This window comes from Cylas formicarius, unplaced genomic scaffold (genome assembly GCF_029955315.1).
Source record: "Cylas formicarius isolate icCylForm1 unplaced genomic scaffold, icCylForm1.1 PGA_scaffold_8__14_contigs__length_24414737, whole genome shotgun sequence".
Taxonomy (NCBI): domain Eukaryota; kingdom Metazoa; phylum Arthropoda; class Insecta; order Coleoptera; family Brentidae; genus Cylas; species Cylas formicarius.
This window is the reverse complement of record NW_026844361.1, coordinates 16,186,378-16,200,019: the sequence shown is the minus strand read 5'-3', so window position 1 is coordinate 16,200,019 and position 13,642 is coordinate 16,186,378. Positions and strand designations below refer to the sequence as shown.

The following is a 13,642-nucleotide window of genomic DNA, read 5'->3' as shown; positions in this document are numbered from 1 at the left end:
CAAAATCGCTTCGGTACGCGTAATAACTTTCAATTGTTTTTATTAATGGTAAATGAACAGAAAATCTATATATACAGGGTCTTTTCTAATTAAATGTCAATAATTAAAGGGGGAGATTTTAACAAGAAAACTTCATATGAACACAGGCCATAAATGTCTTAACTTTTCAGGTATAGGGTGGCAAATTTTTCAAGAAAGAAATAGTTTTTTAATATCTGTAATACCCTTTTAGATATTTTAATGGAATTTGGCACACATCTACTACATATCAAAAGGTACTATTTAGTGTAGATTTTTTAAAAAATACACCAGGGCGTACGGAAATTCACCTGTCTATTTTGACCCTGTTTTTTTTTTTTACTTATAGAAGTGTTTTTATTCCAGTTCATATATTGGTCTCAACAATAAATAAATTTATTTATACTAAATTCCATTTTCCAATTAATCTTTCACAAGCTAGTGTATTTCTATTTGTTGTGTTAACTGAAAACAGTTTCAGTTAAGCTCTGAAGAAGCCAACACGATAAATTGGCGAAACGTCACCAACTTCGACCTATCACGAACCCACGCATGAAGAATCGAGAAATTTTGTAAAGTCTATAAAATTTCTTGGCAAAATATAAGTGATATATTTCAGAAAAACAGTTTTCTTTTATATTTTGATTTCGATTATGAAAATGAAAATGATACATGTCTGCAGATTTTTTTTTCCAAAGGCGTGAAAGACAAAAATATCATATATAACGACATTGCTCTATTTCAAAGTGTTATTTTTTATCAACTTTACTTTTCATAAAAACCTTAAAACGGAGGTTAGAATCAAACGACCAAGGTAATTCGTGTTTCCTTTATTTTTACAACAAATGTTATGATCTGCCTAGGGTTTAATGCAACTTACACCCGTTATATAAAAAAAAACTTCACAAAAAGTAAGATTTCGGGCATTGCCTCAACTTATAGAGTGGAATTTTCTAAATCGATAATGAACAAGATGATTTACGACTGTTCCGCCAATTTTTCAGCTTTCTGTACCACCTCTTCGATTGGGCCCACCATGTAGAAAGCCACCTCGGGCAGGTGATCATAATCCCCTCCCAAAATTTGTTGAAATCCCTGAAAATCCAATCAAGTTACTTATCCCGACGCTTACCGCATATACACCCACCTTAATGGTTTCTTCCAGTGGTACCAATTTACCGGCGTGACCCGTGAAGACCTCGGCTACCTGGAAAGGCTGCGACAGGAAACGTTGGATCTTGCGGGCACGCGCTACCGTCAACTTATCGTCCTCAGACAACTCGTCCATACCCAAGATGGCGATGATATCCTGCAGGGATTTGTAGTCCTGGAGGATTTTCTGTACGCCACGCGCCACGTTGTAATGCTCCTGCCCGATAATGTTGGGGTCCATGATACGGGAGGTGGAGTCGAGAGGATCCACTGCGGGATAAATACCCAATTCGGCTATAGCTCGGGACAATACGGTGGTGGCGTCCAAGTGAGCGAATGTGGTGGCAGGGGCCGGATCTGTCAAATCGTCGGCGGGCACGTAAATGGCCTGCACGGAGGTGATGGAACCCTTCTTGGTCGTGGTGATTCGTTCCTGCATGCTACCCATGTCAGTGGCCAAGGTGGGTTGGTAACCTACAGCCGATGGAATACGACCCAACAGGGCGGACACTTCCGAACCAGCTTGGGTGAACCTGAAGATGTTGTCGATGAAAAGCAACACGTCCTGACCTTCCTGGTCGCGGAAATATTCGGCTACCGTCAGACCGGTCAGGGCGACGCGAGCGCGCGCGCCTGGGGGCTCGTTCATTTGACCGTAGACCAGCGCTACCTTCGATGTCTTATCCTTTAGGGAAATGACCCCAGACTCGATCATTTCGTGGTACAAATCGTTGCCTGAGAATAAAAGTTGCGCTTTTTGTGATAGAAGAGAGCGTAAAAGGCGCTGCAGCAAAGGTTTAAGAGATCAAGGGGCTATAGATGCTTATCTTGAAGAATACAAACAGTGCAGAATACTTGTGATCCATTTTGTAAAGAATCTATCTATTACATGGCTTAAAATCAAAAGAACCCAGAAATAATATAGGTGAATATCCATTTCGGCGTTTTTTATATAGCTCTGCGTCAGTATGACATTCCTATAAAGATTGTAGCATAAAAATATTTAAAATTCGTCTCTTTTTGTTTGTGTGATACATTACTTTGTGGTTGTGACTGTTAAGATTTTTGAAATTGTTATTGAGAATTGGTACTCACCCCCTTTGCATGTAATATTTTATCGTAACAGTTTTTATGAAACTTCTAGTCCGTTCTGTTAAAAAAAATTAAGGTTCCTAAATAGGACCCAATAAAGCAGGATACGTAGAGAACAAGTTTAACTTTTTCTGAAAAACAAGTACATTTTTAGAGTTTGCTTTAAATCAATTGCTATTTAAGCAGATTTTTGTGTGTTTACTTATATTTACTGTCTCAGAATGTCATTATTTTTATATGCAATTTTCATAGTCCTCCATTGTGGGCCCCTTAAGCTTTTTCCACCAATCCCCCTAACACTTACCTTCACGGGTCCTCTCACCAACACCGGCAAACACGGAGTAACCACCATGAGCTTTGGCGACATTGTTGATAAGTTCCATAATCAGTACGGTTTTACCCACTCCGGCACCACCAAAGAGACCGATTTTACCTCCCTTGGCATAAGGAGCGAGAAGATCTACTACTTTGATACCAGTAACCAGAATCTCCTGTTCGACACTCATGTCCACAAACTCTGGCGCCTCGGCGTGGATAGGGGCCAGTTTATCGGTAGGAATGGGCCCCCTCTCGTCAATGGGCTCCCCAATGACGTTCATGATTCTTCCGAGGGTTTCAGCTCCCACTGGGATACGGATAGGGTAGCCGGTGTCAAGGACACCCTGTCCTCTGACTAGACCTTCAGTACCATCCATAGCGATGGTACGGACAGTATTTTCTCCCAAATGTTGGGCAACCTAATAAAAAAACAAAATATTTAATATTATGTTAAAACGTCAAAAAATGTATGTAACAATGCAAGCCATTTTTCTCATGGGCAAAGAACATGAACAAGACTGTTACAAAAATTATATGGCAATGCTGTTTTAATTGAAAAACCAGAAAGCGACTTTCCAACCCTGAAGATTGCCAACTGGACGAGAAATAAATTAGGTCTTACCTCAAGGACCAGCCTGGGCTGGCGGTTTGAAACCTCCAAAGCATTGAGAATAGGTGGCAAATTATCTTCAAACTGTACGTCAACTACGGCACCAATTACGGCTACAACTTTGCCTTTGGCTTGACCGCCGGGTTTAGCAGCAAAATTTCGATCTGAAACAAATTAAAAGTAATCACCAATACGTAAAAAATGTCAATTTTTCAGATAGTTATGTAACACCGGTTTTTATACTTTCTTCGTCATGAAAAAAACATGCGACTTTACTCCCGAAGTGCTTCCAGATCTTCAATTTCGCACCCGAACTGGCACTTACATAATAGAAGTGCGCTACTTTACGTAACCATTATCATCCAAACCGAAGTTATTCCAAGCAGCAAATCCGGCTTTACTCAGAAAAGCGCAACTTACTTTGCGGATTGTAGCAGGCTACGGCTTTCAGGGATTCCTGACCGACTTTTTCGGCTGATTTGCCAGCCAAAAGGCTGACGGCTCTTCCTACGGCACCCAACATGATCAACCTGGGACAAAGTGCCGATTAGAGAGTTGTCAACTTCTGCCGCTAGGTTGCCCACTTACTTCCTGCGTGCGCGGGGTATTGCGCATAACGTCAACAGGGTATCCAACAATTAAAAAATGAAACATAGTTTCAATTGACAACGGTTGACTTATTAACATACACACCTGACGTCATTCATCGCAGATAGTTTTTTAGATTTGTGGATATCATCTCGTACGCAATCAACGTTAACAGCTTTCTTATTATTTATCGTTATAAAAAAAAACGAATGGAACAATAACACAAGTCTGGGTGGATTTTCGAACTAACTTTTATTTTTATTACAGAATCTTCACAAAATTGATGCGAAATTTTAGCTGGGCCAAAAATATGTATTTTCAGCCCAGCTGACTTAAATATCTTAACTAACTTACTCCTGTGCAAATACTAACTACAAGAAACCAGGGCATCCTTATAATAGGTAAATAATGTGAAACATCACTAGCATTAAGTCATATACAAAATAAACATATTTCTTTTTTAAAAGTTTTCTCCCCCTTTCCTTAGAAACGGGTGGTACAGCCAATTAGCAAAAACATATGTACCTATATGTTCAAATTCTCAAGTAACCATAAACTTAATACTATAATAATTTGTGTATTACATATTTTCTATTACATATTCATGATCAATGATTTTTATAGCCGATTACAGATCCAATTTGCCATAAACATTTTCATCAGAATAAGCAATGTACAGGAAGAAATCTTCCTCGTGGTGCTCCTATAAACAAAAAGTTCAAAATAATACTATTAACAAATATGTCATCCGACCACTAGAGATTAATTTGTGAAATGCTAAATTACCTGATAAAGGGATCCCATAGTGGCAGAAGTAGGTGGAATAACGTTATTTACAAAAAAGAATAGCGCATCTTCAGGCCTAAGATGGATCCTTTTTCTGATCAAGAAATAAAACTGGCCAACTGTTAGATCAGATGGTACAAGGTACTTTTTCTTATCCACATCGCCAATTCGTGCTTTCGGAGCCTTTTCTACAATCACCTAGAAAACAACAAGGGCGTTAAAAATTGTTTTACAAGTTTCGCAAAATTGAAAAACATATTTAAGAACACCGTTGACCTTGGGCGGTTGGCGACGCACAACCAAATAATTGCCAAAAGACCGACGTCATTTTTGAAATTTCGCTTTCAATTTTCAAAACAGGTCAAACAAATTTTAAAAAATGTTATTATCAATCCTATCAGCTGCCATTTTATTTACAATCAACAAGGATGGTTTCTTTGTCAAAGTAGGTAGCATCGAAAAATGCACTTACGGGAACGCGGTCCGGATACTTTCTCCTAATTTTCTCGCCCTCAGTTTTCCTTTTTTCGAATGGGTGTTGCTCCTTGTATTGAAACTTCATGTTGGTCCGGTAAACACCAAAAATTTTCTAATAGCTTGCCTCTCTCTGCGTAGTAAATTCACTTTTGACGTTTCCTCGATGCTCGAGTTCTCCTATGTTATGAAAACAATTGATTTTGTTGGTAGGACGACAGTGCGCCGGTCACTCAAGCATCTGCTATCATTAATTTAATTTTTTTTTGTGTGTCGTAATTTAACTAAAATAAACACATTCTATTGTTTAAATTTGAAACGCGCAATATGCTGTGATTTTTTAAGTTGTTTTACTTGAGCGTTATTAATGTACAATAGTTACTGCATTGACTCGTATTTTTCATAAATCAATCATGTGTTGATAGAACAAAATATTTTTTTTCTGTGCCTTACTCCACCTTTAAAGGCACGGACACATAACAGACGTTTGGCAACCTGCGAGCAATAATTTTTTCCAAAAATTATTATGTATCAATGTTTCATTATCATTACTCTCCAAGAATGTATAATTTGGTATTCTGGAGAAAGGAATAGAAAAAAAAATGTAAATGATATACGATGTTTTGTTCGGACTCGGACTGTCTGTACGGACCTTAAAATTACGACTAATAGTATCATTATAAAAACACAAATATGTTATGTTGTGTTCTTCATGTATTTAACCGGGTCCCATAAAAACAAAAATCAATCTCCCGTGGCTATTGACCTCTTTGGTTATTATTATTTATCGCGATTCCTTTCAGCTGTTCATAATTGCGACATCTGATAACTAAAATCTAACCTACAAGTTTATGGGAACCTAGTGTAAATTAAAAATAAAATGGTGAACAAGGCTTTATTCGTCTGTTTGGGTACAAATAATACAAATTTTTGTTAATGAGCCTACTAGCAGAGATTTATTGTAGGCAACATTTGTCGGTCGCCGATTGCGGAGGCAGTTTTTTCACAAATAATAGAAGAAAGAGGTATCGCTGATCGATGGAAAGTAGATAGTGCCGCATTAGGTGGTTGGCACTCCGGAAATCCTCCAGATTCCAGAGCACAAAATACTTTAATGGAACACAATATTGTTTATAATGGTAGAGCAAGACAAGTGAGTTTATTAATACAATTTTAATTTATTCAGCTTTTGAGCAAAGCTCCGGTTCTAACCAAGTACACCAAGTGTTATTAAATAGCTTTGGGTCTGATGCTAGATCCACTGGTTTGTTGGTCTGGGGAACCAAGTTATCATAAAACTCTGACAATCTCTTCTTGAGTCTTTCTGCTATTTTTTGATGTTGGTCAATTATGTTCCTAGTTTCGCAAGGATCATTTCGAATGTCAAACAGGCAAAAGCCAGAGCACACTAGATCCTCAGGTATCTGTTGATTCCTGCACCAACTGATATCTAATTGCTCGCGGATATAATTAATACGACGCTTGGTTAGTTGCCTTTGGTTGGATATGCTTTGTATAGCTTTATTCACGTCGCTTTCAAGAATCATGTCTAAATCATATGATGGGTTGGAGGTATCTCTACCACTTTCTCCATAATACCCGTCATAAATACCACCCTGAAAAGTTCCTGAAAAAGGGTTTTTGGAATTAATGATCTTTACAATGATAGGGTCTATACCATTCAGAAGCTTATATCGCCCTTTGTAGCCTATCAGACCAGAGTAATTCAGTTCTTCATCTATATTAACCAAAATTTCGTTTCTGCTGCCCCGTTGATCTTCCGAAATGGTCGTCCACTGATTCACCCCATCCAGTTTGCCCAAGTCTGATATGTTACCTCCTAAAAAGGTGACGGTAAATGGTTATTTCTTGCCAATAAGGCATTCTAACCCGCAATGTGGTAAAACGTTGGCAACCAGTCGCTTATATGTATGAGTTGGTTGTTGATGTAGCGTTTCTTACTCAGTAGGGGGCTGTATAGTACCCCCGAACCCCTAACACCTCCTTCATGCAGTGAAAATTTTAGCTAAACAGTACAAAGACATATTTTGACGTCACATTAATTCTATTTAATTCAAGAAACCCATATTCATAGCAGTTTTTCATAAAAAATGTACTTTCTAGATAATAACGTAAGTTCGCCAATTTCGCGTTATCAAAGCTCTCTTAAATATAATAACCTGTGGTTAGACTGCATTCTGTGACTTTATGTCGTCTGTGACTTACCCCTCGTAACGGCCAATTAGAACCGTAGTTTTCGTACATCCCGATAGTTTGTGCGCCATTATCAGAAAAGAATAATATTACCGCGTTTTCGAGCATGTTCTTTTCGTTTAACTTTTTAACAATTTCGCCAACTGACTTATCCATAATGTTCATAACATCTGCAAGGTAAACAATTAAGTTTGTTGAGTGACAATACGTTAAGACACGTAATTAACCTGCGTAGCGTTTCCGCATCGGATTTTCTATGTAATCGTACTTCTCGTTGGTTTCTGTAATGTTCGGCACCCCGAGTTCTGTACCGTTCGCCCCCGTATGCGCGGCGAGGTGCGCCAACATCAGAAACAGCGGCGCCTCTTGGTCGTGTTTGTCTATGATATCGATCGTCTTCTCGGTGAATAGTTCCGTCGCGTACCTTCCTTGTAGGGCCCACTGCGGCTTGAAACTGTCGTGCAGGTCGAATCCTACGTAGTCCTATTTAAAATATCTCATGTAATCCTCTAAAAACTATTTACAAGTCTTTACGAACGAATACGAATTAAGAAAACATGCAATTGCGCATGCGCGTCTGATCAGAAATATCGCGGTCATTAACGTCAGTTAACGTCAAAAGTGAGGTTATCTGCCAACTTAATTTAAAGAGATGTTCACGAAGCACAGTTACGAGAGAGAGAGAGAAAATACGATTTGCTCTCGGCTGGGCAGGATTGCTGTGGTGAATCGCCCATTTTCCAGCATCTGCCGAAGATTTTTCATTTGGTCATACACCAAACGTAAAAAGAAGAAATATAACCAATATATGCTCTCAGCTAGCAAAAAAGGATTTTGACAGATATCAAAAAACACCGGCTTCACCCTGCTTAAACTGCGTACTATCCGGCCTCCTACCGGCTTGAACAGAGAAAACAGCGGAGTCGGCACACTTAAACATTTAAAACATTCACTAAACATTTCAGGAACAAAAATCACACTAAAAATGAATCGAAAAAACCATCATGTGCAATGCTCCACCACAGAATCATCACAGTTACGATTTAAAAACTTACGCTCAGGTTGTACGCGGACATATCTTGCGATATTACATAATCAAAATACCCCACGAAGCCGTTATAGTAGCCAAAGTGGGTATCGAAACCCTTGCCCGTGGGAGTTACGGAGCTCGTCGCGGCACCCAAGTGCCACTTGCCCACCAGATGGGTGTTGTAGCCCAGCTCTTTGAGTTTTTGCGGCAGGGTTGCCATGTCGGCCGGGATGTATCGGTTTTCGCCGCATCTCATGGGGTAACCTTGCATACCTGTTTGCAAGGGCAATCATAGACATACTTTTCTTGTCAGTTTTGGTTAGTTTACCTGATCGAATAGGATAGTTTCCAGTTAATAGAGCCGCTCTCGACGGGGTGCATGTTTGTTGCGTGTAAAAACGATTTAAAATCACCCCGTTATAGCCTAGCGCGTCAATGTTGGGGGTGGGGATCTGATTGGACCCGTGGTAGCCAAAATCGTTCCAACCCTGCGGTGTTTGTTGAGCGAGGTGTTAAAATTATGTTGGATAATTATAAAACCTATCCTTTCAGAATGAGTGAAAACGTTACTTTTACATACATAATTTCATACTTAGATTAAACGGTTGACAACGCATAATGAGGCCAATGTCACAAAATCCAGCCCATTGTTAAAAAAAACGCGTTAATTTAGATTTTTGGAGGACTGCAGATAAATAGGTGGTGTTGCTTGGGCCAAGGTTTTTATTAATTTTGTCTTTTGTCTTATTCGCGATGAATATTTAAATTGTTAATTATAATAATAACAATAACCGACTTTATTTATGATAATCAAAGTATAAATGTACGAAAAATATAAATATATATAGGCCGGTATCTAGTCTAAGGCTATTAAAACTTAATCCTGGGAAACCAAGTCCAGTTTATGCAAATAGCGCGCAAACTTATCAATCCATCAGTTAAGATAATTTTTTTAACAAAAATTAAGTAAATACATTATTTACTGTTCCCATACAATAAATATAATAACAAATTTATGCCTAGTAACAAACCAATAAATAGATAAAACATTATATATGCCTCTTGAGTTAGTAGAGTTCTCCGAACGATATACCGTTTTTACAACCTTTTGTGGCTTTGACTGTGGAATGTGTTTAAGACCTGCTGGCGTAAGTTTTATGAAGCAGTGTTGTCTCATCCGTCGAAGCGTTGGAGTTATTTCTATTCCGTGTTGTGTTTGTAATTAGTAATTAGCAACTTACTGCTATTCAGTTGTTTTTCAAGACTCAGAGGGCCATTTTGTATTTACAATAAATATTCTAAATTATGAATGGACTAAGTACCGAAGTACGGTTCTGGAACGTCATTGTGGAATTGCGAAGTTATTTAAGTTATTATTTAAGAGAAGCTAAAGCGAGATGGGCTTGCGGAGACCCTCATAAAAATTTACCAAAGTTAAATGCCCGATTATGTCGTAGAAACGGTATATTGTTAGGAGAACTCTACTACTCGTGCATAAAGTCATAAGACTCTACCTGCTTGTTAAATAAATCAATTTTGATTTTTTTAATATTATGGTGTATTAAATCATGTTACAAAGAATTATAAAGTTGACTGCTGTTACAAGTAAATGTTTTTTGTATGCTGCTATTCTGTGCTTCGATATTAAAAATTTTTATATATTTCTGGTATCTCTGTTATGCATATCAGAGTTCAGCTTGAATTTATTTTTTAAAATTTTTCGAAGACAGGGGGAGACACTACCAATTCCTTGCACAATGTAACTTTCATTTTGGTAAAATATGTGGCCGTCAATGGTGATTCTCAAATTTGACATTAAGCAATTTAGTAGATTTAAATCGGAACTAATGACCTTCGTGTAATTATTAAAATCAGTGTAAGAAAGAGGGCGAAGTAGGGTAGAAAGCCTTGGAGCACCCCAGAAAGCACATTACTGGTGTTCACCAGAACTTGTGTGATTAATTCCTATTTTATTGCTTATCTTTCGAAATCTTCATTCCCAAAATGTCTTTCTAGTTAGATTTTCATTCCTTTTGTATTAAAACAATCCGGCAAAAAGTAGTTGCACCAAATTCAGATTTGCTGATTAAATATTCTTAAAGTAAATTTAACGTTGAAAATGTTTTTTTATTCATTAAATTATTGTAATAAAACAGGCACGAGTAAAACAAAAAAGGTCTTACGACGTCGTCGGCTAGTATCACCACGATGTGGGGCTGTTGTTGTTTTCCAGCGAGACAAGTAAAAATGCCCCAGGAGATAACGAAGAGGACAACGAATGGTTTCATGGCACGCAAAAATTGTTATCACTGACGATCCACGCAACTGCGCCGACCCGGTATCAGGTGTTATCGAAATGTTACTGAAAATTGTAATTATTCTAATAAGGAAGCGTGGTGGCGCTTCGTGACGTAATAGTCGCGAATGAGTACCGGTCGAATTTGGATCAAAGTGAATGTGTTATCGTTCCTGCTTCAAAACGCGTATATTCATAATTACTTGTTAGGCCGATTAAACTTAATGTATTCCTACCTTTTTAAAACGGAAAATGTCGTTCTGGTTCGTCCAACGCGACGGTAAAATAAATTACTAGGCGAAAAACTCAAACTAACTAAAGGTTTATTCTCTCCAAGTCAACCATTAAAGTGTTGTTTATAACTGCCATAGTTCGGTCAAATAGGACTTTGAAGGCTACAAAAATTCCCATTGAACTAAAAATTGCCATAAATGTTCCGAATAAATTATGAATGAAATGTGAAAAGATAGAAAAAAATGTATAGCGATTCATTTGTTTTGGTAGTTGCAAATTTTGTTAGTACCCACAACTGGGGTGGGACTCTGTAATCCGTTTTACGTGAAGAAGGAGAGAGTATTTCGGTAATGTAGAATTTTTAAACTCTGTAAGCGCTTTCGACTGCGTACGGTGGAGCCGAACGTATTTCCGAACTTCAAGGCAAAAGATCATTAAGAGGTTCTCTCTAAAAAACGCATCCGTTGCACGTAGTTATATATTTGGTTTGTTTTGAGCGTCGATTATTTTACTAGTTTATTCGAATATGTCAAAATTTATAAAGACACAACGATTTGTTTTCACAATTATTGAAGAGGTTGAAGTCAAAATAATTTTTTAAATTTAAAAGTGTCAATTATGTAATCAATATTGTAGTTTTTTTTTCTGAGTTAATATTTTTTTTTAAATAAATAGTTTCTGTGTTTCTCTGCACAGTACTTCTAGTTTGTCATGACTCAGCAATTTGAACGTGTGCTACAAGAGAATCGCTTGATGAGTATATAAACGCAAAATCTATATAATATGTACTTATATTTGTGTTTCTATTATCGAACAATTGCACATACTGTTTGTACGTATTTAAATTTTATAAAACTCTTTGAAAAGAAATCAGCAAATAATAATTTATATTTTGTAGTTCAAAATTTGTCTGTAGAATTTCTAAAAACGTCACAGGACATGGGCGCTGCCATTGGGAGGGCAGCGTCGATTCCTTGATAATGATTCACCAGAAACGAAGGAACCATATGACAAAAGCATCACATTCCGTCACTCGAATCATTGCAACAGGAATTAAAAGAAAATGGTCGATTTACTGGCGGTCGTCAAACATTGCTCCTATTTCTGCACAAGAGCATTACAGAGACTTGGTTCGACACTCATGACACTACAAAGGAAGGGTAATCGTGAAAGTTTGCAAAAGCAGTTTTTTTCGAGTTTTTCAGCTGAACTACGAGTTTCACAGCAAAAATAGATCATCCGATTGTCTTGTCTTCATAAGTATTGTCATTTTCGTGAAATAGCGAGTCAAAGAATTGAAAAAATTATTATATTCGTACACGTTTCCACATCTTTTATGAAGTAGTGTGCTTGGCGTTTTTTTTTTAATGTTGTTCCCCCTGTAGGCCTAATCTACGATATATTGTGATCCTGTTGAATTGAAAAGTATTTTATGAAATACAAATGGAGTATTGAAAATGACGAAAGCTGTAATTTGTAAATGAAAAAATTATTTGGAAATATTATTCGTCGGATTTATAATAATCCAATCGAACTTCTAATGTCCTGTCTTCGTTTTCTTCTTGTTGGATACAAATATTTTGTTGCATCATATGTCTCATTGAAGCACGATTGTCTTACAGACGCATTTAGCATTGCACCCCTTTTTGCAATTGCAAAAGATTGTGTTATCGTCTTAAATATATATATAATAATATATTTTTGCTGTAAAACTCACTGTTTGGTTGAAAGACGCCAAAAACCTATTTTTGCAAACTTGACAATGATTGATACGGATTTTTCACAAGTTGTGTGTAATAGTATTCTGAATATTCATACCAATTTTTTAGCTCTATGGGAATTTCTGTAACTTTAATTCTATTTTAAGGACAAATTTGAATGGACTATTAACTGTTAATTTTTTGTCGCATCGTCTTTCGCTTTTATAAGCCGGCAGCGTCATCTTGTGTAGGATGGTCGACTTTCTCGTCGAAAGGAGCAGGGCTTCCCCGTTCTCGAATTTTCAGGATACAGACCTGGGCTCAGATCGCTCAACACAATCTTAATGGGCATTTTGATATTGATGTGTCAAAACTACACACACACAAAAATGAAAGTCGTTCAATTCAATCAACATCATATTCACCAATCAAAATTTTGTGTTCTGTTTTTTATTATGACATATTAAAATTAAATTCTAAAATAAAACAAATTTAAGTTGCCAAAGTAAAATTCGTTTACTGTTTTCATTTAGGGTAATTATTTACTTACACATTCGAACTTTTTATAAATTTCTTTTGTTTCGTAGCATCAGGTTGACATATGATGTCCGTTTTTGTTTGCAGATTGAAGACGAAGATTTCAGCGAATTCGATTACATATTCGGCATGGACGAAAATAATATTTCGAATTTAAAAGGGCAGCAACCTCCGGGGACGAAAGCCAAAATTTTACTTTTGGGCGACTTTGATCCTAAGGGGGAGAGGATCATCAGAGATCCTTACTACGTAAGCGCACATACTTGTGCGTAATGTGTTATAGACGTTGTCGTTTTAGGATAATAATTCGAAAGGGTTTGAAAAGTGTTACCAGCAGTGCGTAAGGGCTTGCAATGGATTTTTGGATCAGTACGGAAACTGAATGAGTTTTGCTTTTTTGTAAATAAATTTTGTTGTAAGTACATAAAGTTTTATTTACGCTCATGTACCGTCTTTTTGTTGAAACTGTTTCAATTTTCAGCAACTAACGTCGTTTAAATTTTTAAACCGAAAACACCGTTTGTCGACGGTAGTGTTAAATTTTCGTCATCTTTATCGTGGTCAAGACATAGGGAATTGTTACTAATTCAAAG

The 13,642-nt window shown here is 37.2% G+C and overlaps 4 protein-coding genes across 4 annotated transcripts; 1 reads left to right on the top strand and 3 right to left on the bottom strand.

Moving 5' to 3' along the window:
- Positions 1-833: 833 nt before the first annotated feature.
- LOC132706326 (ATP synthase subunit beta, mitochondrial) lies at positions 834-3,767 on the bottom strand. Its single transcript, XM_060677600.1, has 5 exons — positions 3,611-3,767; positions 3,203-3,354; positions 2,567-2,999; positions 1,166-1,905; positions 834-1,113 (listed from the first exon to the last, which is right to left on the bottom strand). Exons 1-5 carry the CDS (start codon positions 3,711-3,713, stop codon positions 997-999), a joined length of 1,545 nt encoding a protein of 514 aa, XP_060533583.1. The 5' UTR covers positions 3,714-3,767; the 3' UTR covers positions 834-996.
- Positions 3,768-4,252: 485 nt separating this feature from the next.
- On the bottom strand, positions 4,253-5,235 carry LOC132705788 (gamma-aminobutyric acid receptor-associated protein). The gene is made up of 3 exons (XM_060676652.1): positions 5,037-5,235; positions 4,565-4,762; positions 4,253-4,481 (listed from the first exon to the last, which is right to left on the bottom strand). The coding sequence occupies exons 1-3, from the start codon at positions 5,124-5,126 to the stop codon at positions 4,407-4,409; spliced, it is 363 nt and encodes a 120-aa protein (XP_060532635.1). The 5' UTR covers positions 5,127-5,235; the 3' UTR covers positions 4,253-4,406.
- A 441-nt stretch (positions 5,236-5,676) lies between these two features.
- LOC132705787 (low molecular weight phosphotyrosine protein phosphatase 1-like) lies at positions 5,677-13,489 on the top strand. Its single transcript, XM_060676650.1, has 4 exons — positions 5,677-5,949; positions 6,004-6,191; positions 13,137-13,298; positions 13,348-13,489. The coding sequence occupies exons 1-4, from the start codon at positions 5,919-5,921 to the stop codon at positions 13,429-13,431; spliced, it is 465 nt and encodes a 154-aa protein (XP_060532633.1). The 5' UTR covers positions 5,677-5,918; the 3' UTR covers positions 13,432-13,489.
- LOC132705785 (arylsulfatase B-like) lies at positions 6,198-11,147 on the bottom strand. Its single transcript, XM_060676648.1, has 9 exons — positions 10,815-11,147; positions 10,466-10,644; positions 8,611-8,770; positions 8,308-8,555; positions 7,480-7,735; positions 7,265-7,422; positions 6,929-7,064; positions 6,717-6,878; positions 6,198-6,665 (listed from the first exon to the last, which is right to left on the bottom strand). The coding sequence occupies exons 2-9, from the start codon at positions 10,568-10,570 to the stop codon at positions 6,217-6,219; spliced, it is 1,674 nt and encodes a 557-aa protein (XP_060532631.1). The 5' UTR covers positions 10,571-10,644; positions 10,815-11,147; the 3' UTR covers positions 6,198-6,216.
- Positions 13,490-13,642: the final 153 nt, after the last annotated feature.